Here is a 22,058-nt window from a genome sequence, read left to right as displayed (position 1 = left end):
GGCCCCCTGTGCTTCTGAGAGCGTTCATGCAGTTTCTGGAGCTTGTCAGACATGCCTGAGATGCCCTCTGAAGAAGCTCGGCTTCTCCTGCAACACGGAACCTCCTCGAACTGCAGACCCTTCCAGGCTGAGCTCTACTGCTGAGCGGGGGCGAAGCAGCAGGAAGATGGTTTCCGCCTTTGGGCTGGAGGTTTGCAGTATGTGACCCTGGGGGGTTATGGACGACGTCAGTGGAGAGGTGCTCCCGAGTGTTTATTACCACAGCTACTAATAGAATAATTGGGGTCACCAGGAAGTGCTTCAAGGACTCTGGGCTCCTTGACGTGGGCAGTCTGCCTGTGGAAGCCAGCTCCTTCGCGCTCACTTCCGTTCTCAGACGGGAGAGCGCTCACTCGCTCTTGAGTCGCGGCTTTGTGCAGAGTCACCGGGGCCCAGGCTCCGGGCCTCCCAGTTACTGGTCTGGTGCCTGACGGGGGTGGGCCCGGGAACCAGGCAGGAAGACGAGACACAGCCACAGCACTGTTGGGGGTTTCCGTGGGGACATACGACGTGTGGGGACGCAGCTAGAGGCGGGCTGGTGGGCTCCTGACCACACCCCGGGGCCCAGGAGGAAACAGCCACCGCTCACCGCCTAACGGAAGCTGCTGATGGTATCTTCAAGGGCAAAAGCGCTCGGTGCTGGCACCTTCGGGCCACACCCAGCCTCCCAGAGCACTGGGTTCCCGCCGTGCTTGTGGAGACGCTTGAGATAAGATTATTTGGAGTTTGAGGGCAACACAGGTAGCTGTTGGCCCTGAGTCCAGTCTTTTCCGGTCACCTGCTGAAAAGACTAGAGTAAATCGCCTTGAATTGCTGAAGAGAGGCCGGGAGGTAAAGAGAGTGATCCTATAGCTATAAGACCATACGCGTATGTGTAAACACACCAACGTGTCTCCCCACGGAATTTTTAAGAAACACGATTTGTGTTCACACGTAGATGGGTCCTGTGGGCTTACAAGGATTCTAACATGGCTTGGTCTAGAAAACCAGTCCAGTTTCAAGAAGCTCAGAGTAACTCCTAGGTGATCATCTCAAACACAGTATGCAAATACGGCTCAGCAGTGGGGTTCTTCCCTATTTTGCAAATGAAGTCACCACAAGTTGAAGAGCTCAAGCCACCTAGAGCCACAGGCCCTCTGGCAACCTCCCCAGGCCTGATGCGGATGGATTTAAAGGCAAATCGTGGGCTACCGGTTTTTCCTACAGAACGGTCTTCTCATTGTCTCCTTTGAGGTCACTAGGGACGTCGGAGGGTGTTTTAAACCCATAGCAGCTGCCACTAGCCTGTGCGGTCTTGCACCTGGGTCTGCATCTGGGCACTGAGGGTAACCACAAGATGGGGGCAGGAGCTGGGCAGGGGAGGCTGCCTCAGGTGTCCCACTTTGTGTTTGCCAGACTCCTGGATGGAAGCTGGAGCTTATCACAGCACCACGGGTCCAGCCCTACCGCAGCTCCGGGTCTCCACCAAGTCCCAAGATGGTCACCAAAGGGAAGGCTTTTTTGATGGCTTGGCATCTGCCAGTCTGGTTGGTCTGGGACTGCAGTGGGTCCTGAAAGATGTGGCACCTCCCTCAAGGCCATACATTGAGGAGCCGGCAGCTGGTTTGCAGGCCGTGCAACTCCTATCACTTCTCTTAGGGAGGCCCCTAGTGGTGAAAGCCGCCGTGCGGCATGGCTGGCCACTTCTGAAGACAGAACTTTGCAGCCCCACCTGCGTGTGCGTGCGTGCGTGTGTGTGTGTGTGTGTGTGTGTGTGTGTGTGTGTGTGTGTATCACATATGCACCAGCCTCCAGGGCCCGAGGAGATGCTCGTGGGCTTAAGACAACAAAACAAAATGAAACAAACAGGTAAGAAACGCAACGAAGAAGGTGCACCATGGTGGCAGAAGATAAAGTTATCTTTGAAATTCCGACAGGGTGTCCCGCCGGGGAGAGGACCTGTCTTCAGTGGCGATTCACGTGTCAATTTGCCAACCTGCTTCCTCTGTTGATAGAAACAAGAACACCCTGGCCAGTCTGCACGGAGGAAACAAAACCCATCCCTGTCTCAGAGCGGGAGCCAACCTGAAGTTTTGCTTCCTCTTCCTCTTGGATTTTGGAAGTTGTCTCTGGTAACGCTGCATAAATATCCTGGACGTGGCAGCCCACCCTCAGGGAATTTCTGTGACTGAGACCCAAATGTCCATGATTTGAACCAGCGGAGCGTGACTCCCATCTCCTGGATGTCTGAGTACGTCTTCGGTCGGTGGACAAGACGTTTTTCCCAGTCCCCCACTTCCTGCCTTCTCCACAAGGAAACCAAACGGCCTCCTGCGGTGACCGGCTTGGCTTCCTGCAGGCCTGGCCCAAGAGTGGGTTTTGAGTTACGACTTCTTTTCCTGTTTGGAAGGAGCCTGCTGTCATCACGCTGGCTGGGGACCTTGCGGGGACTGTCACGAGAGTGCAGCACGGAAGCTGCAGGTGTGGGAGGAGCCCCGCCCTCGCCGGCATCCTCTCGGAGCCGGGAAACTTGGGGGAACAGCTGTTTACTGCTCCAACAGATGTTTCTCATTTTTTCTTTTTTTTTAGCCCCATGGAAACTCTGAATCACGTAATCGCCTTTCCAGTGATATATATCGGTCATGATTCATACCAGGGCGGTCTCACGCTTGCAGCCCAAACCCACCAACTGACCAAGGACACTGGTCATTTATTTTCTACCAAATCCTGCCCTTGGCAAAGCCTGAATTAGGTGTTTCCGGTCTGTAGGGTGATTCTTTCATTGATGGCCTGATGAGGGAAGATTTCCTCAGTCCGAGTGGGGTAGGACTGAGTCAAAGGTGAGGACATCCATGTTAGGCTGTGCCTGGTTCTGGAGTAATCATGCCGAGCTCTCCTCGGAAGGATGCCTTCTAATGCCACCCTTGCTCAAGGGAGAGTGAGAAAATCAACCGGACGCTGAAGGAGCTGTTTTCCCAAAGACACCTGAGGAACACCTGTGTCAGAGTCCCTGAGAAGATCTGTAAGACAGGAAGGTCCCCAGGCCCTATCTTGAACCCGAGGGCTGGGGCCCCAGGCAGGTGTGTGCCCAGTGTGGGTCCTCCCGCACTTAGGACAGCCCTACTGTTGGTTTCAAAAGCAGGCGCTGTGCTGTCTTGAAATTCTTCAGCGTTGAACAAGCTTTCTCTCACTCAGATTTTGCACTGGACTCTGTAGCTTCTGTAGCTGGTACCGGACCTAGGGATCTATCAGAGCTGCAGCTCACTCCCGATTAATTAACTGGCCAAATAGCTGTTTCATGGAGGCGGGGTGGGGGGGGACTCACAGGCCCATGTGCATCAGTGTTTGGGGCCGGGGTGGGGTGGGGGTGCTGGGGCGGGCTCCATGACAGACAAACGAATGCTTTCCAGGGAGTATCCAGCATGGCTGTCTGGTCAGGAAGTCCTGCTCCTCTTTCTCAGGTGCTGTTTCACCCCAACAGTGGGGCGGCTGGAGAGTACGGAGCCCTTCAGACGGTCCGCCTGGGGCACTACAAGGCCTTCTACATCAGCGGTGAGTCAGGCCTCCCCCGCCCTGATCCTCCCTGAGGCCTCCAGGGGTGAGTGTGGGCCACCTTCCTTCAGGGAGCTCTCGGCACCCAAGGCTCCCCCCCCCCCAGGCCCTCTGCCCCCACAAATAGGAAAATAAGGTCTTTCTACCATTGGCCGACATTGCCAGCAAGCTCAGAGCTAGTCAGCACACTTAACACAGTTCCTTTCCACCCGAAGGACGTTTCATTCCATTGTTATGCTTTAAATGCCAGTTTGGCTGAACATGAAATGGGAGCTTAGAGATATTTTAAAGTGTAATTTACTGGACAATGGACTGTTTCAGAAAATAGACTCGAGACGAGGTCGAGTTAGCAAACCGACAGAAGTCTGGCTGCATCTCGGTTCACTCGCTGACCGTCTTAAATGTGTACTGTAGAAATGTGGTAACTGGGTCAGGATGGTTCTCAGAATCTTCCAGTGGCTCCCTGCTGCCCACTGAATTCAGGCTCCTTCCAGCCTGGGTCCCCACACTTTTCCAGGGTCAGTTCTCCAAAAGCAACAGCCTTCTTCCTTGGCCTCGAATCAAAACTTCTCTCGGCTGCTAGGGCCTCGTGTCATATTCTAGTACCCCGGTCATGAAACTCCCTCTCGTCTTCCCGGCTGGGTCCGATTTGAAGACACTCTGATAATGGTCACGTGCTGCTATATATGCCAGTCATTTGGGTACATGTTTGCTTGGTTTCTTTGGGAGGGGGCTTGGGGGGTTCCCTGTTTTAGTTCCCCTACTAGTTTTGAGCTTTGTAAGATACTCGTTTTTGTTGTCTCTAAGTGCTGAGCACAGCATCTCGTACCTCATAGGGCCCCTAACATTTTTCTTTTAGTGAATGAAAAACACACACAAAAAATAAACAAAACAAAATCCGGGACCTGGTACAGATTCCAATTTCATTCAGTTGTTTCGTGTTAGAGCGTTCCAAAGAATTATATAATAAAGAACAGAAATGATTTTCCCCGAGTGTAAATACTTGATCCCGAAGAAAACGTGGCATAAAAACAAAACAAGTCCTTTGAGTTCGTAACTTGAGGGATATTAAAAATGCCACAAGAGTCATTGATTCTCCAAAACCGGAAATACAAACCAGTCAGATATTTGTTATGCTCGCAGATGGAAAGTTTCTAGATCGCAGTCCTTACATTACATTATCTCAGAGGTATGGCTTCTCCAGGCTGAGTTAATTTCAGAAGTCACGGCCCTGCCAGAAAGCCCTTGGCACCATGGGGTTGGAATCCTGAATGGTACTGTGAAGTAATCGGACCTTTTAAAACGACCGCAATCAGACAGGAATTATGATACCCAGGGGAGGGGAGGTCTCTTCTTCTGAGGAGTCACCAAAGTCCCAGGAGCGTTAGCACGAGGATGGGGAGGACGGACCTCTCAACAGCTGGGTGTGTGTTGGGAAGGAAGAGTGTGACATGTTCTGATCCCTCCCTTCCCCCTCTCTTTGAAAATCTGCGTCCTTATTACTTAAAACTATTTCGGATAAACGACATGCCTTGACGTCTACTGCATTAGAGAATGAGGTGGAGGGAGTTCATCCACGGATTTGCAGACTTCTCCTCTCTGGCTCCCTCCTCCTTCCTGGGATTTCTACTCATCAGTTTTCCTCCATTGTGGCAGCCCTGAGCTCTGTCCTCTGACACCGCAAGCCAAAGACACGACAGCTTTCTCGCTGAGCTGCTCCCTGCTGCACGGGCCGAGGGGTGTCTCCAGGGGGAAAAATCTCTTAAATGCAGACCCAACCCCCTGTGACCTCTGTCTTTCAATGATCAGCATCTTTTCAGTTCCTGCCTGCCTTGCTAATTTGCTGGTGCCTTCAGTTTTTTTCTTTCTTTTCTGACTATGTTGCCTAGAATTTAGAAGTGTTATCCATAGGAAGGCTGGTTCTACGCCAGCTATTCCATGATTCTCTGAAGTGGAAGTCTTACATTTTTATAAGAGGAGTCCTTCTCAGCCCTTGCTTGGCTGATTGCAAACCTCATTCGCTGCCTGTTACTGGCCATGAGGAAGAGTCAAATTAGACTCCAAATTCTAGGCAAAGGCAGGGACTCTTCACTTCCGCTGAATGACCTGAATGTCAACCACAGGAGGAAAACCATTAAGGAGGGCTGCCTAAAGGCTGTGTGATGTGCCCTTTCTTCTCTCCCTGGAGGAGGAGCCCCTGGAAAAGTTTCTCTCACACCTCAGGGCCAGAAAGAGCTCAGCTTCCCCTGAGCGACTGCTAAGTTTCTACGCTATTCTTTGGCTGCTAGGAAGCTCAGAGGCAAAGTAGGCGTTCAGGAATTGCTGTCTTTCTGATGGCTGTCCTTTGCCTGGATTCCTTCCGTTTATTCAGTTGTATTAACTTCTGCCGATACCTTAACTACTTATTGTATGGAAAAGGCAAAAAAAAAAAACTTTTAAAAGGTCACCTGGATCATTAACAGCTCAGGATGTGGCCATGACTCCCTTTCTTGTTACCCGTCTTGTGAGGCTGCCTTCATAGCCAGATTCGACTTCATACACGACACTCCACTGCAACCCAGAGTGAAATTGCTCCCCTTGCCTTCCTGCCCAGTCCACCAAATTAAGGATTTTGGTGTTCAAGAAATCAATGTTCGGGGGAAAAAAAAATCAAATTTCCTTGCAAAGGGTAGAGACGAGAGATCCCTGATTGGCTTTTGTGACGGCTCCCAGAAGTTCCGAGTCATTCTGGACAGTACGAGCATCACTGGAACAAGCACCTAAGATCTCAAGGTGGTTTCTTTGACAGGCAGAGTAATCATTTGAATATTCAAGTCCTGGGATGTCTGGATCAGTGTATAATCAATCACAGTTCCCGTCTTTCCAACATAGGGCCGAAGCTGGGTCTGATGGGGTATTTGTTGTCCCCTGTCTCCAGGTGGAGCCAAAGCCTGCGATGGGGCCGTGGGGCCCGAGCAGCTGCATGAGCCCCCCCTGATTTTTAATCTAGAAGACGATGTTGCAGAAGCCGTGCCTCTCGACAGAGGTAGTGCCGAATACCAGGGCGTCCTGCCTAGGGTCAGAGAGCTTCTTGCCGACGTTATTCTAGACATTGCTGGTGACAACACCTCCAGAGCGGATTACACTCACCATCCTTCCGTGACCCCCTGCTGCAATCCCCACCACGTCGCCTGCCGTTGCCAGACTCCCTGACAGACCGATTTTCCCCCAGGCAGATGTGAGGAAGTGAGGGCAAGTTTACACTCCGGCTCCAGATGCCCTAAAACTAAGTCTCAGAATTCTGTTCTGAAGCTCCCGCTTTGCGCCCCCTGCGGTCCTTCCTGCGTGCGGGCTTGAGAGAACAGCTGTGCGGAGCTGAGCGGAGAGCACCTGGGCTTTGGAGTTAGACCCGGTTCAAGCTCTGCTTTTGAACGCAGGCGATTATTTAACCTAGCTTGCCAGCTGACTTTGAGGGCGAACGAAGGCGATTTGCGAAAATGCCTCCCTTAGGACCTGCCACAGCACCGGCACTTCATACATTTTAGTTTCTTTTTTCTGTACCCAGTTTGGCTGGTCCCTTTAGCGTAGGTTCATCCCAACTGGGATCTAGGGCAGCGCCTCTCCATCTTTAATACGCATGCCTGTCACCTGGGAGCTCGTGGAAGTGCGCACTCTGACTCAGTAGGTCTGGGGTGGGGCCCGAGATGCTCCATTTCTGGGCGGCTGCTGGCGGGAGGTGGGTACCCCGAGTAGCGCGGATGCAGACTAGGACAGAGTTAGAGGTTTCCGGGTCTCAGCGCAGGAGAGCCCACAGATTGGTTTATCCGCCTCCCTCCTCCCCCTCTTAAAGATCAAACGACTGTATTCTAAAGATTTTAGGCATCCTTCGTAAAACCAGGAAGAAATAAAAATTTAAAACCTCAAAAATGCATTGCCATGATTTATTATTAGTGTCCTAAATGGGACTCAAAGGTAATAAATGATTTATTGCAATCACTGCAAAAATACTTTGCCTGGCTGAAAACAGTCTCTCTATATGTACGTAATACACAAGAAATACAATTCAAAGAGATTTTCCTATAAGTACATTTTTACACGGCATACATTTAAAAAGGATGCCCTTTATCATATAAAGTTCCGGCTATAGACCAATATGGTTAGCATTGACACTATGGCTGTAACGTATTTTGAATAGCAGGATGTGTATATAGTGTCTCCTGTACCCACTGGCAACCGGGGCAGAGGAGAGCCTGGAGGGCCGTGAACATGTCCCGTGGCTTAAGCAGGCGGCACCTGCCCCCCTTTCTGCACACACAATTGTACTCCATTCTTCCACCTTCCTTGTTTTCTCCAAAACCACCTCATAGGGGGTGTCCTGATTTCTGAGGTGCGCTTCTCATCATGACTGCTTCGTTTTGCCCTTCTGACTTCCACGGCACAAGATTATCTACCAAAATCAAAACAGAATGGCCTTACTCTTTCCAGGAAGAGGCGGTTAGGCAGGCTGCATTATCAACAGATCTGTGCCCATGCGGGGTCAGCAGGGGGAGGCTGGGCACTGCAGAGTTTTTCCGTGTATCCACAGACTGACCCTCACTCGTGGCCACAGGGAATCCACCCATCCTACTTAGGTGTAGACGATATGGCACGGTTTCAAAAAATACTGTGTATAAAATATGTGCTTATGTGTGTGCATTTATATGTATTTTGCATGTTTATTTAAAAAAGGTTCATCTTACTTGTAAACACAGACTGCCAAATCTCTATTAAAAAGTCAGTAAATACCCTTGGTCCCAATTCCCTTACTCTTGCTCACGGAGAGTAAGACTAGTGTTGGTGAATACGCAGACTTGTAAGGGGTTGGCAAGTTCTTGCCATAAAAACTGCTTCCTGAATATGGCACCTTTCTAAGATACTAGCAACGATCAATTCTCTTCTCTCACTGTTTACGGAGCAAAGTAAATCCCAAGGAGATAAGAATGATCATATCCAGGGAAGTGTGAGTGTATTAAAAAAAAAAAAAAAGACCCACTCACACTGACCTGTGTTCTGAAGGCAAAGGCCCAGGGAGCCCCTTATGAGATTAGCCAGGCAAGCCCATGATCTGAACCAAAAGAGAAGTGATTTTAACCACGCTGAGACTCCAGGATCCTTTCACGATTCCGGAAGTTTTTAAGGGATGTGGGCAGAGGTGTGACTTCTGGCCAAGTGTCTGTGATGGGCATACTGATGCGGACTGAAGGTGGGGAAAGGAGTTGTCCAGCATCTCCTCTCCCGTCGGACATTATTGCCAATAAGGGCATGAGATGGTCCGTGTTGAGAGGACATCCCCGTGGCCCTCACACTTCTGGTCCCTGTGTGATGGGATGGAGAAGGCCGTCTGCTATGACGTCGGGAGCTTGTGGAAGCTCAGCCCTGTCCTCCCCATCTGCCTGGAGGCTGGAGGGCAGGGCTGGGGTCTGATGGCCTCCATGACCCCAACCACCAGCTCTAAGGATCTCATTCAGTGATCAACACGCTCACTGGCAGGGAGCCTTCCTTGTGTCTAAGTAAACCTCCTGGATGCAAATTACATCAACTTCCATGCGTTTGGTCCTTAAGAGGAAGACAGGACAAGCAGCTCATACCCAGCTTCCTGGCAGTGTTTAGGTGAACAGGCCTCTCGACAAGTTCTACTCCTAGATTTTAAGCATCTCTGTTTTTCTTTTTAAACTCCAAACAGGTGATCTGTACAGCGCACCTACTATTTTATACAGGTTTTCTTCGGCAGGGGACCACCTTCTGAAAGCCAGTATCTGAAGAACCCCAGTTGTGTAAGTACAAGATGTTGTAGGGTTTACTTTGATGACATTTAAGGATCTAATTAATAATCCAATAGTCTTTGGTAGCAGTCACAGACTTTCACCAAAATTACTGAAATGGAACCTAGTGAGTGAGGGCGCTAAACCCGGACAGAGTGGGACACATTTATCCCCACTGCATCTGTTCTGCTCTGGCTCCTGGAAGATACAACCTCAGATGAATGACCGCCAGCTTCTGAGGGGGACGGAAGAACTCCCTTTATGGCTAGTCGGGGCGTGAGAACCCAAAGACAAAACAACTGGTTTATCAGAAGGCAGCAAGCCAATAGCTGCTTTTATATTTATAATGAGTATTTTTAAGAACCACTGCGCTCCACCCCGAAAATGTCAACTGGCCTTGTTGGCACGGGATTTGGCAATCCGCCTGTTCAAAGCCAGGAATGTAGATCTCAAGCTACAATCCGCAGAGCCTTTATGGGCAATCGCAACCCAGCCCTCTCGTCATGCACAGAGGGCCCCAAAACAGCCTTTCTGTGTTTTTCTTAAAGCTGACTGGGTTGACCAGATTATGCCAGGATTTATACAAGAAAGAAACTAGACCTGCATCCCATCCTTTTGCAAATGGATTTTCAATTGATGTAAAATAATGCTCAGGAGAAAACCTTATACACCAAGACCTAATGGGCTCTGAACTCTCTTAAGTCTGGGCCCAAACACGGCTTCCAAGCCTAAATGATTTTCGGCTTATCCATACCACTCTAACCGCAGCTCACAAGAGCCGCCTGGTGTTGCTCGAAATGGGAGTTTGAAGAATGAGAAGCTAAGGAGGCCCTGGCAGCCGCCCAGGGCGAGAATCCTCTCTTCAGTCGGGGGTGCTGGAAGAAGCCAAGCCTTGCACCCAGCCAACCCGGGGGGGGGGGGGGGCGCTTGCTGCCGGAAGGGCTGAAGCAGGATGCAGGGAAATGCAGGGGAGCCCCCCGCCGAGCCCCCCACCCTCCATATGGCCGCTGGGAGCCTGGGGTCAGCCCGTGAGAGCCGGAGGAGGGTGAGGGTCTAGCTCGCTTGCAGAGCACAGCGGCCCAGCCGGGTTAGATCATGGTCTTTAGCAAAAAGGTGGCAGTATTCAGCAGGGACATCCTTAACGGAGCCTCAGGCAAACAGGAGTTTCCGCAGGCATGAATTCCTACCTGGTGAGCAGCACAGAGAGTGCTAAGGAAGCCAAGTTAAGGATTCCAGGCCTCGGAATGTAGTGAGGCCGCTGAGACTCCCTGGATTAGTATTCGGTTATTCGAATGCTGCCGGCTTTAGCCCGACACCTGATGGCTAGTCTGTAGGGCCGGAAACCCACGGCGCCAGCTATGGCTTTCTGACTATTAGAGAGGAGGTTAGCTGTTATAGGACGAGAGAACAGGGACAGTGACTTCACGTCCTGCCCGAGGTGAAGGTTTCCTTCTAAGCACACAGACTGAGCCACTCTTTTAGGGATTCCTAATGCTCACAGGGGGGAATTCATTCTCATCATCAAGACACACTGGTCCCGTTGCAAACTCATGTTCAGGAATAACCTCTCCTCGGAGGGCTCCGCCGTCCTCAGAATAACCTGGAAACCAAGAACGAGACATGAGAGAAGCCCCCACGGTCTGCTCTTCTTATGCCATGACCCCCGGGGCGGGACCTCCAGGGAAACCACGGGAAGCTGCCTTCGCCTTTTGAATGTGCTTCAGAGGCGACGCCTCCAAGCCTCCGGCTGACCTCCCCCACCCTCTACCCCAGGCACCTCCAGCCCTCCACCTGTTGCCGATTCTCAGAGGCCAAGGGTGGACACGACTTGGTGGGGAGGCAACAATTGTGGGCTGTGCCTGCCAGGTTTAGGGACCTGACTTTAAAGGCTGTTCTCGTGGCCGCACCCGGGAGGAGGTAAGGGGTTCGGGGAGAGCATTCCATCCACACGTGCCGGTGAAGACAGCGCGGTCAGAAGTGCGCCCCCACGGCGCCCCCGGCCAGGCCCCCACAGCCACACTCACCTGGCACCGTGGAGGCGGACGAGGTGCTTGGTCTGGCTACAGTTGCTGCGTAAGACTGAGGTAATGAAGGTCTGAGGTCATTTTCTTTATTTTCTTCTGTTGTTCCTGAGCTAAGCAAGCTAATTGCAGCAATTGGGGGGGGGGAAGGGAGGAGAAAAGAGAGATGATCACATATCCCAGTACCGCCAAAAGCAGTAGGAAACTCACTCGAGCTTAAAGTACAGACCTAGCCCGACGCTGCTGGGTCACGTGACCTCCCAGCGACCTTGAGCGGCCGGGGTCAGTCACGCCACTTCACAATGACCCCTTTCTGTTACATTTACTGAGCGAAGATCGGCCCTTGGCTCTTCCTGATATACCCTGGCAAGGATGCTAACCCACGCTCACAAGGGGGGTTTCTGAGGGCAAGGCAGCAGGGGCAGCTGGTGCTGTCCTGTCACAGCAGGAGTCGCCTTGTTCTCGGTCACAGACATCAAGAGAACTTCTTGATTCCATTTGGGCACCATTTTTGAGCACCCATTATGTACGAGGAGGAAAGGCCACAGGAAGACATTCCCTTTCTTCAAGTGCGTGTTACTCATCCCAGCACTTTTCTGGAAGTGTCCTGTGTGGTGAGGGCGCCTGACATGGAGCCCAGTACAAAGCGGGTGCCCGCTCGAGGTCTGCCACTGGGACGGCCGGAGAAGAGAAGCAAGGGCACTGACGCTTGTCACTCTTGGCCCAGTGACAACCAGCTCTTAAAAGGCTTTTGTGAAACTAGTCTCTTCACCTGTGGGTCTTGATTAAGACACATTCTCCTCCGTCCTGAGGGTCCAAATTGTAGATGTAAAGGTGGCCGTCGGATGATGCGACCAGCAGCCTCGGCAGTTTCTGGATCCTAAGAGCCAAAGAAAACACGCGCTGTGATCACCACAGAGACGGGTACTGGGCCAGCTGCAAGCGCGAACCCTCCCCGCCTCAGCTGTCACACTAGCTGCTTCTCCTGCCATCGAGAAACCTGTGCCCGGCCCGCGGGCCCACCATTCTGGGTTTCTGGCTCTCTCTTGGCATTCTGGCCTTAGTGATCTACCTCGAGGATTTTTTCTTGTCTTTGAAAATAATTGTGGGGATGAGACAAAAGGAGGCGTGTGCACGCTACTACTCTGTGAAAAGCCACTGCCCAGCTAAAGCGTCTGCTGACCTGAGTGGGACACGGCCTCTGGCGCACGTGGGACTCTGCCTTTCACAGTGACAGAAAGGACAAAGGACAAAAACAGCTCACCGCGTTGCTGGCTAGTTTTATCAAATTAAAAAAAAAAATAAACATTTAGCTTCTTTAACTCCTTTAAACCACTTAGATAAAGTATCTGTCAAGCCCAGAGGTGTCTGAACCCGGACCGTGGAACTAGGGCCTTGTCACAGTGTTACCAAGAACGGGAACTGCTTTCAAGACCGTGTCATTATCACCAGAAAGTTGGGGCTCCCGTGCCAGCTTCCGGCCGCCCCCCATCCCCAGAATACGCCCGACGACCGGGGAAGAAAAGCAGCTGGCGGACACGGCAGGCTTCGAGGCTGCTCGCCCTTCCTCTTGGCCATCTTGCGTCCTTGTTTGGCTCTCTGCACGTGTTTGGGGATGTTGCGCTCTGGGCAAACAGACCCCTAAAAGATTTTGCCGGTGGCAGGTGGGCAGGGCAATACGTACGTTGAGAGGGTGCAGATATTCCTCTGCCCAGAGAAATTCAAACGTCCGGTGGCGAAGGCCCTGTCCTGGTTCATCATGTCTGACACCTGGGTGGGGAGGTAGTTGGAAGCAGCCATGAACATTTTTCCCATGTAGCCAGTCCAGGTCGAAGGCTCCTCTGGTCGGCTGGGGGAGCAAGGCACAGTGGAGGTGAGACGGCCCTGCGGGCCTGGGCATTGGGCCAGCTCTCCGCACGCCCAAGCGTTAGGCGCTGCGCTCGCTGCACCAGGAAGGAACTGTGCCTTAGTGCCATGTTCTGCCCACCCGCGGTGGCTCGGGACGTACTATCCTGGCAATACCAGAAGGGCATCGAGGGCTTGTTTGTCCTTCGGAAGGGCCATTGCAAAGCTGTTAAGAGGTTCCCGGTGCTACCGCCTGCCTACATTAAAGAAGTTGCATGCGATGATTAGTCTGATTTCCAGATTTCAAAGAAGGGGGCCAGGGTTGGGCACGAGATGGGATCGCTATCTGGACTCTGAAAACGAAGCTCAAGCCTGTCCCGGGCCGTGGAAGAACAGAACGATCTCAGGGTCAAGGCCTCCCTAGCCAGACTGAGTGGGAAGCAAACCTCCGGGCAAGGTGCTTTGGGCGGTGTTTGATTACAGCCCTGAAGCCACCCCGGTCCCCGGTGATTCCCAACGGTGGAGATAATTCAGAGGGACCTGGTGCATCCCCTGCAGTCATCAGACTCCATCGCAGGGCATCTGCTGGACTCGGGGTGGCTGCTCTGTCGGTGAGAGGTGGGAATGGGTAGGGGCACACCCCTGCCTTTGCGCAGTGCATGCTGGGGGCACATCAAAGACCAGGGTGGCCACACGCGCTCCCAGGAGCACCTGCTGAGAGGCCACTTGTCTACAGGGCCCGAGGCTGGTGGGGAACACATGCCATAGCTCAGAAGAATGGGGGTTTATTTCTCACTCTGTTTACCAACCGGCTCGGTGGGCTTTGGACAAACCCCTCTGGGCCTTGATGTTCCCATCTGAAACTGAGGGCCCCTTTTAGGGGTTCTGCCGGTATTCTGGGATCCCGAGCATCATGAAACACACCTGTCCTGCTTGCCCTGGAGCTCTGTGCCACGGGGTGGGATTTATGAAGAGGCATATTGTCCGGGCTCTGCGTTCCCAGTGCACACACGGCACAGAGACGTAAAATGGCAGGTGTCACGTGCACGGTGCAGGTAGTAGCTACTCCAGGACCACGGAGGAGGGAGAGGTGGATGGAGTTCCTTTACCTCAAAGTTCCCATCTTCCCCCCTGGGAAATGGGGATAACCTGTCAGCTAACACGCCACCTGGCAGGGCTGCCATGAGCACCGAAGAGGTGACCCCCGCCGAGGGGCTCACATTGTGCATGGCACACGGCAGACGCTATTCGATAAGACGGTGTCTGCACTGACTGGGGTGTCCTGGGGGTGGCGGCCACGGGGCTGGGCTCTGCAGGCAGGTCCGACTCAGCTGTGGGGTGCGGTGGGACAGGAAGGCAGGAGGAGGGCCCCGCGGATGCAGAGGCAGGTGAACAAGGCCTCTGGGAGGCACAGCCAAGCTGGTCTGGCTGAGGTGGCCGAGGCGGGAAGGTCGCACGGCAGGTAGGGTGCACCAGGAAGAGCCTCAAAGGCCAGGCTGGCGGAGCTGGGACTTCTTTCCCAGAGCTGAAGTGGGGGGTAACGGTTTCTGAGGAGGAAGGGTCAGGTTTAAAGGAACACTTCCAGAAAACCAGTGCACTGAGAAGATACAGGATGGACTGGTAAGAAGAGCCCAGAAGGAGTGAGACTTAACCAGCAGACCAGAGATGGTCAAGACTTGGCTCGGGGCGGCGGCCAGAGGAAGAGGACTGCAGAGGCCAGTGCGAGCCATCACAGGGCTAATACTTCATGGATGGCTGAGGGGAAGGTCAAGAGCCACTCGGAGTAGGAAGGGGTTGTTCCCAGCTCCATGAGATCACTGACGGAAACCGGAGAGCCTGGACAGGGAAATGAGTTCAAATGGCAACTTCCTGTCTTAAGCATCAATAATGAAGTCAGATGAAGACAGGGCCAAAGCAGTGGCTTGGGGTCACTCTGTCATGGCCCCTCGGGGTTGAAGGTCATCCTAGCAGCCCAGCCACCCTCCTGTGCTCTGAACTATCACAACAGCACCTGAAGAGATCTGGGCTTACATTCTACAAGCTGTCTGAGAAGTGATAGAAAAGTCCAGAAAACAGATAAAAGCTCTAGGGAAACCACACAGGGTTAGAACTACAGGACAAACACTGAGCTCTAGGATGCCCATGAACAGGTGTGGACACTCGCGGGATTCCAAGAACACTGAGGAGCTGGGAGAGAGCAGTCCCTGGGGTTTCGGGCACCAGGTGGGGGGACAAGGTTTCCCGGCAAAGAGCATGGCACTGGCCTGGGGAGGGAAGACAGAACCAGGCCTGAAAAACCTCTGGCACTTACTGACTCGGTTGCTGGTGCCCTTGGATGGAGTTTCAGAGGAAGGTGGACAGAGGCTGGGTATGGGTGTCAGGCAGACACACACCGACACATACCTAACAGTAGTTGGTACAGTGCCGGACAGACATGTACTCTACCGGACACACAGAACAGAGGCCAAGTACTGTATCTTGCTAATTAGGTGGAGAAAGTATTCTTCTCATAGACGTTCTACCACATCAGGAGGAGAATTCTTTCAGTTACAGAAGAGGGGCCGCTCTTGGCACAACTGTGAAACCTGGCATGGAAGTAAGTCCTGGGGACATTTCTTAGACACCTCTGGGGTTTCCGCTCTGGAGCAGCTCTAGAAGCCTGGCAGGGGGTAAAACATGGCACTTCCGTGTGGACCCTGGGACCCGTAGACGGGGGCCGGCTTTGAACAACACGTGGAAATGCTCTGAACCCCTGCGGCCTCAGCGATGGAACGTCTACTCCTGCCTTCCAGGACTCTTGTGGGAAACGGAGGGAGGACGTGTGTGAGAAGACCCCATGGACTGCACAGTGCTCTATCCACGTACGAGACTCACTGCCCTCGCTAACACCTCATGTCTCAATTTCCTGTCACGGCACCGAGTCAGGAGACATGAGGCATCTGAGGTTGGCTGAGGAAGGTGTGGACTGTTTACTGTGCTACCAGAAGCAGGATCTTGATCTTGGGAAGAGGGCTGGCCGAGGTGACACTGCCATGAACAATGGTTGGGTGGGAGAATCCTTTCCAGTGTGGGATATCTTCAAGGGTAGGCGTGGGCCTGCGCACCGCGGGTAGTTAACATATATTCGATTGCTCACACACCACGGCGGAATTTCTAGGAATGGCCCTAAGATTCCACGCCCTGGTTCCTAGAACATGTGATGGTGACGAATGAGCCGTCCAGTGACCGTGTTATGTTACATGGCCCAGATCCCCGGAGGTAGCGAGATTATCCAGCTGTGCTTGATCTAATCACAAGAGCTCTTAAAAGCAGAGAGATCTCTCCAGCTGGTGGCAGACAGGGAGGGCAGAAGGAAAAGTCGGAGCAGTCCCAACCACAGGAAGGAATCAGTGCGGCATTGCTCGATTGAAGGCTACGTGAGGAGGGAGGCAGGTGGCCTCTTGAGCTGAGGGCCACCAAGGATGCAAGGACTTCACTGCTACCACCGCAAGGACCGGAATTCTCACCAGGAACAGGACTGAGTTTGGAAGAGGGCTCCGAGCTCCAGATAAGAGCAGGGCTGCCTGCTATCCGGATTCCGGCCTTGTGAGACCCTGGGCACAGAACTCGCCGTGCCGTCCTGGACCAGCAAACTGTGACATAATGAACCTGTGCTGCTTTAAGCCATTAAGCCTGTGGTCACTCGTTATAGCAGTGAGAGGAAACTAATACCCACACCCCTGGCTGCAGGTTAAGGCCTACTACGCTCAGGGCCCTCGTGCCGCCACAGGCATTGGGAGTGTCGGCCACACGCTCAGCGGTGGGCGCGACGGTGGGATTCGCAGATTCCTGTCCCCATAGCTTCGCCGCCCAGTACTTACTGTCTACTGGGTGCCAGGCACCACGCTAAACACTTCAGCTCAAGGAGCTCACTTAATCCTCACGACCAGCCCAAGATGCATCAATGATCACTTTGTACTCAGGTACAGAAAGATGAAATTACCTGCCTGGGTCTCCTAGCGCGCGGCAGCCGGGGGCAGAGCCAGGGTGTGAAGTCAGGGGGGTGGCCTGGATTTTGTGCTTCCGGGCATGACACCACCCCTTCGGGGAAGACCTAGCCAGGAAGGCCGAGTGCATGGCATTCAGAAAGAGCAGAGATGTCTTATGCCGGCTCCCCCGGTCCATGCATATATGATGTCTGGTGCTCACCCACCTGTTAGTGACGTGCTCCAGCTTGAAGATGTGCACGGTCTCAGTGTTGCTCGAGGCACAGAGGAACTGTGAGTCCATACTGAACACCAGCGAGCTGATTGTCACGTACCTAGGAACACAGCGACGCAGAGACAGACCAGTGAGCCAGAAAGGTGAGGGTAGCCGCTTTCTAGTTCAAAAACCAGCTTTGTAAGAAAACTCAATGTGTCCCGGAGAGTCTAGGTATTCTCAAAGTCCCCTGACATTGTGTCATTCGCATTTAGAAATTCACGATGGGAAGCTTCGTAAAGGGGCACAGTCTCCGGCGGGAAGAAACAAGGCACCGCCCCCTTCCTGTCATCTTGGACGTTCTCCAGCTGCTCTGTGCACAGATCCAGCTGCAAATGCTACAGCCGCTAGGATCCCGGCCCATCACACTTGACGAATTGCTTTTGGATGGTGACTTGCTCGCTCGCTCTCACTTCTCCTTTGCTAGCTGCCCTCGCACACATCAGAAAAGGGCTCCCGTGGCTGAGGTCCTGTGCTAGAAGAGTGGCCGTGTTCTCAGGTCTACTAAGCACCCAGCACGGTGTCGCAGGCAGTTAACCTCCTCTGGGGGAGAGGAGGGCACACAGCCGCCCTCCCTGCTCCCCCTAGACAGCTGCCAGCCGTCCACCGCGGGACTTGGGTGGCTCCCGTAAAACGGGTTCCACGGTGAACACAGACCTTTTCATGCCTCTCCGAAACTCGTAGAGCTTTTGCCCGTCAGGTACAGAGAACACCCGGATGACAGTGCCCTGAAAAAGAGAGCAGGTGGACATTTCATACCGTTAATGGCTTCAGAGAGGAGCTTGTTTTACTGCTTTGGAACATGGGTCTCTGAGGAGGAAGCATGAAGCGTTGGGCACAGAGGCTTTTCTGTGTGTGTACTGCCGTAGAAGTAGTTCTTGGACCGTGTGTGAAACACTGTTTCCCTTTTCCCTCCCTGCCTAGCCCAAGGCTCTGTATGAGGGGATGCTCGAAATGCTTGGGCTTCCTAGAATATTCAGTCTCGGTCTGTCAAAATACACATGCTTTTCACCGCGTTTGATCACCTTCCCTGGCCTTTCCAGTTGGAAGAGATCGCTCTCTCCTGCCAAAGAGCACACAACACGTTGTCTACACTGTTTCTGAAATGCGGCCTCAGTCTGTATCTAGGGAGGATGTGCGTGTACTTTTGTCAATAACACCAAAAGTTTCCGTGTCAGTGTCAAGTGTCTTTAACACGTATCCATATACAGAGCATCACGGGTTAGAGGTTCCCCTGGGAAATGGATTCCAAGTAGGCCCAGGGACCAGCCAGTCCTTATCCCCCAGCCCAGCTCATCAGATCTTTGGCCCCAAGGGAGCCCGGTTGAAGCCACGGCCAGTGCACTCACTTTTTCAGAGGCGCTCGCTAGTTTGGAGCCCGAGGCATTGAAGGTGATGGCGGCCAGCGTCCCCTCGTGGGCAGCAATCGTGCAGACTGTTTTCTGTTGGTGACAAGGGAAAATGGATACTGATGCTGGGGAAGTGGGAAGATGCATTTCCTCTCCCTCCCTTTCCTCCTCTCTTCCGCAATGCCCTCCCTCATCTGCTGGGCCCCCTATCTCCCACTCTCCGGGCCACATAAGCTGTACATCCTGTTCTGGTCTATCTACATTCTGCCTCCGTTTCTATCCCTCTTCCTGCCCCCGGGAAGATGGACAGCCAGCTGCATGCCCAATGCGGAGTGATGCTGCCATGGCTCCCCTTGCACATGGCTTTCGGGGACTTCCTGCAGCAATCCCGCCCTGTTCTGTGAAGCCTCAGAGAGCAGAGGACAGAAAATGTGAAACATCCGTGCCCGGTCACTGTGACATGGCACAGCATGACACCTTCAATCTGACAGTGGGCCACTAGCTAGCAGGTCGTTTCCACGACACTGTCTATGTCTGACCCGGGCTGGCGTGCTGCCTCCCAGTTGACTGATGGCAGTGAGGGCAGGTGTTGTTACCTTCTCCTCCACACCCAACCACTGTGGCCGGAACCAGCTCCCCCCGTGCTGCTTCTCCCTCCACACCTCGCCCACCACGACAGAACTTGCGCACCACCTGCCATTGACCACACAGCCAAGCAGGTGGGCTGGGTCAGCCGGGTCGCTGCCAACTCACCAGGGAGTGTCCATCGTAAAGCACAATCTCGCCCGTAGTCAGGCTTCCGGGATAGGCCACATATGAATTGGAATGGTTGATAGAGAGGGCACACAGACCTGGAAAAGAATGGACCGCAGACTGAAAAGCAGCGTCCCCTGGAAAGGGCATCTGAAAACAGCGCGGCTACAGCGCCACCTACTGGCGAGGGGAGGAACGGCTTAGCAGATCTTTCGGTGGCTTATTCTTGTAATCGAGGGAATCCCATGAAGTAAATTCACGCTTGACACTGGCGGGGTTTTCACTGCAGCGAAGCAGTCAGAACTCAGAATACTGAAAAAGCTCTTCTTCACATTTTACCACAGGGCTCTGAAACAACATCTTTTTCTCTTTCATTACTCTCTAAGGCTCTGAGAGGATTTACTCTTCATGGAAATAAATCTTCCTGCTGTGAACTTAGCCTTCCTACAGGTGACTCCCTGCAGCTAGCCAGTCCTATCAGGTTGGAGAACCCAGGAGGCAGAGGGTGGGGGGAAGGACCTATTTAGAAGCTGTCCATTTCTAAGCCAAATGTCTGTCTTAATAGGATTTTCACAGCAATGGTCTGGATTAATAGTAGAGCTGTGTGGGTGTGACAGAAGTGAAGTCAAGGAATTATTAGAGCCAAAAGCATGATCAGATTAAGAACTTTGAGATTAGGCAAGAGAGACATCTTTTTAAATGAAAACGCAATTGACATCTTTGTTACAAGTTAGTGTATATGTGTGTACACACACACACACACACACACACAAACACACATTTTTAAAGTAGGCTCCGTGCCCAGTGTAGAGCCCAATGTAGGGCTTGAACTCACGACCCTGAGATTAAAGCTGAGCTGAAACCAAGAGTCGGACACTTAACCGACTGAGCCTCCCAGGCGCCCCACAAGTCAGTATATTAAATGGGTTTTTTATACGAGTATAAGAAAAACTTGACATCAGGCTAAAATGCACCCAACCTAATCTGCCAGGGGGAGAAGCAGAGAAAAAAATCCAACATTGAGAACTGAAACCAAGGTCCTCCTGCCCACTCTCTGGCTTTGATGAGGACAAAGCCAGGGCTGTGCTCTTATCATTTGCCACACAGAACTATGGGCGGAAAGTGACTAAGGGCAGAGCCCTCTCCTGCATGCTCTGGCATCCTGTGACCCCTGCCTGCACAGGACCCCTCCCAGCCCCAGCCTTAGGGAGAGAGTCCAGAGTCTCCTATCTTCCCAGTTTTGCTCTGGGAGCCTCAGTTCCCCCATCTCATCTGGGCTCCTTGCAGTCCAAGTGCAATTTCAAGAGCAGCTAGCAGGTGGAAGACATTCTGGTCTTGTGAAACAGAAGGGAAGAGCAGGGGAGGTCGGGTTGGCTTGCATGGTGGGTTCCCATAGGGCTGTTAGCAGAAGAGATGGTAAGACGACGTGGCAACTGGGGAAGGACTTGAGGACCACACTAAAGAGTTAAGACCTTACAAATGCAGTGGGTACGTGCCGGAGGTTTCTGAGCACGCAGGTTTAAAAAAAGCAGTGTTAATCAAAACCACGAGACACCACTTCACACCCATGAGGATGGCGATAATCAAAAAGACAGATAATTGGAACCCTCCTGTGCTGCTGCCGGGAATGTAACATGGGCAGTGCTTTGGAAAACAGTCCGGCCGCTCCTGAAAAGGTTAAACACAGAGTTATCCTCTAAGCCCCGAATTCTACTCCTAGGTATATACCCAGGAGAAATCAAAACACACAGCCACATAAAAAGCAGTATCATTCATAAGAGTCAAAAAGTAGAAACAACGTAAACGTCTCTCAACTAATGAATATGGGTAAATAATATCCTTATGATGGAAGATCATTAGATGTAGGACGAATACATGCTCTAACATGTGAGTGAAAGAAGCCGGATACAAAAGTCCACATATTAAATGATCCCTTATATGTCATACCCGGAATAGGTCAATCTAGAGAGACATGAAGTAATTAGTTACCTGGGGCTAGGCGCACGGGAGGGTGGTGGCTAAGAGCTATGGGGTTTCTTTTTGGGGTGATGAAAAGGTTCTAAAATTGATTGTGGTTATGGTTACACAACTCTATGAATATACTAAAAGCTATTGAATGGTGCACTTTAAAAGGGCAGATCGTACGGCATGTGAATTATAGCTTGACAGAGCTGTCAGGAAAAAAAGGCAGGGTTTTAAGAACATCTCCTTGGCAGAGATGGGCTGAGGACACGGAGTCAAGATCCCGGTCTGCCATCCACTGTATGACTCTGGCTGGGTTATTTGTGGCCTCAGGGGGCTACCTACAGTGATCTTTCCAGCTTTAACATTTTAAGATGCCAAATCTTCATTTACTTACATCCCCCATCTGAAAATACCAAGGCCCATCTTTGTGGCAGGGGGAACTAGGAGGTCTTTGAGCAGAAAGCTTGGACAGATAACTTCCAGTTGCCCTTAGAGTTTGGGTTTTTAAAAAATTTAATCGAGGTGTAATTGACATA

General features: G+C 52.3%; 2 protein-coding genes across 8 annotated transcripts in view; one reads left to right on the top strand and one right to left on the bottom strand.

Moving 5' to 3' along the window:
• ARSG (arylsulfatase G) overlaps positions 1-22,058 on the top strand; it is a 126,708-nt gene that overhangs the window by 94,079 nt on the left and 10,571 nt on the right. For 2 of the 5 annotated variants that reach the window (XM_057317701.1, XM_048225793.2), the window contains exons 11-12: positions 3,480-3,570; positions 6,488-8,591. In XM_057317701.1, the coding sequence (XP_057173684.1) occupies positions 3,480-3,570; positions 6,488-6,762 (366 nt within the window). In that variant the 3' untranslated portion in view covers positions 6,763-8,591. Of the gene's footprint in view, positions 1-1,955; positions 2,119-3,479; positions 3,571-6,487; positions 8,592-22,058 lie in introns of those variants that run through there. The other 3 variants (XM_057317699.1, XM_057317700.1, XM_057317702.1) reach the window with 2 other exon arrangements.
• WIPI1 (WD repeat domain, phosphoinositide interacting 1) overlaps positions 7,477-22,058 on the bottom strand; it is a 31,092-nt gene continuing 16,510 nt past the window's right edge. Inside the window, exons 5-14 of one of the 3 annotated variants that reach the window (XM_044389114.3) lie at positions 19,558-19,655; positions 18,805-18,897; positions 18,113-18,183; positions 17,409-17,516; positions 13,056-13,220; positions 12,144-12,251; positions 11,375-11,493; positions 10,850-10,950; positions 8,592-8,653; positions 7,477-7,996 (exon numbers count right to left, since the gene is read on the bottom strand). In XM_044389114.3, coding sequence (XP_044245049.1) covers positions 8,633-8,653; positions 10,850-10,950; positions 11,375-11,493; positions 12,144-12,251; positions 13,056-13,220; positions 17,409-17,516; positions 18,113-18,183; positions 18,805-18,897; positions 19,558-19,655 — 884 coding nt within the window. In that variant the 3' untranslated portion in view covers positions 7,477-7,996; positions 8,592-8,632. The remainder of the gene's footprint in view (positions 7,997-8,591; positions 8,654-10,849; positions 10,951-11,374; positions 11,494-12,143; positions 12,252-13,055; positions 13,221-17,408; positions 17,517-18,112; positions 18,184-18,804; positions 18,898-19,557; positions 19,656-22,058) is intronic. The other 2 variants (XM_026512395.4, XM_044389115.3) reach the window with 2 other exon arrangements.

This window comes from Ursus arctos, unplaced genomic scaffold, assembly GCF_023065955.2.
Source record: "Ursus arctos isolate Adak ecotype North America unplaced genomic scaffold, UrsArc2.0 scaffold_24, whole genome shotgun sequence".
Classification (NCBI taxonomy): Eukaryota; Metazoa; Chordata; class Mammalia; order Carnivora; family Ursidae; genus Ursus; species Ursus arctos.
This window is presented reverse-complemented; position numbering and strand designations above follow the sequence as displayed.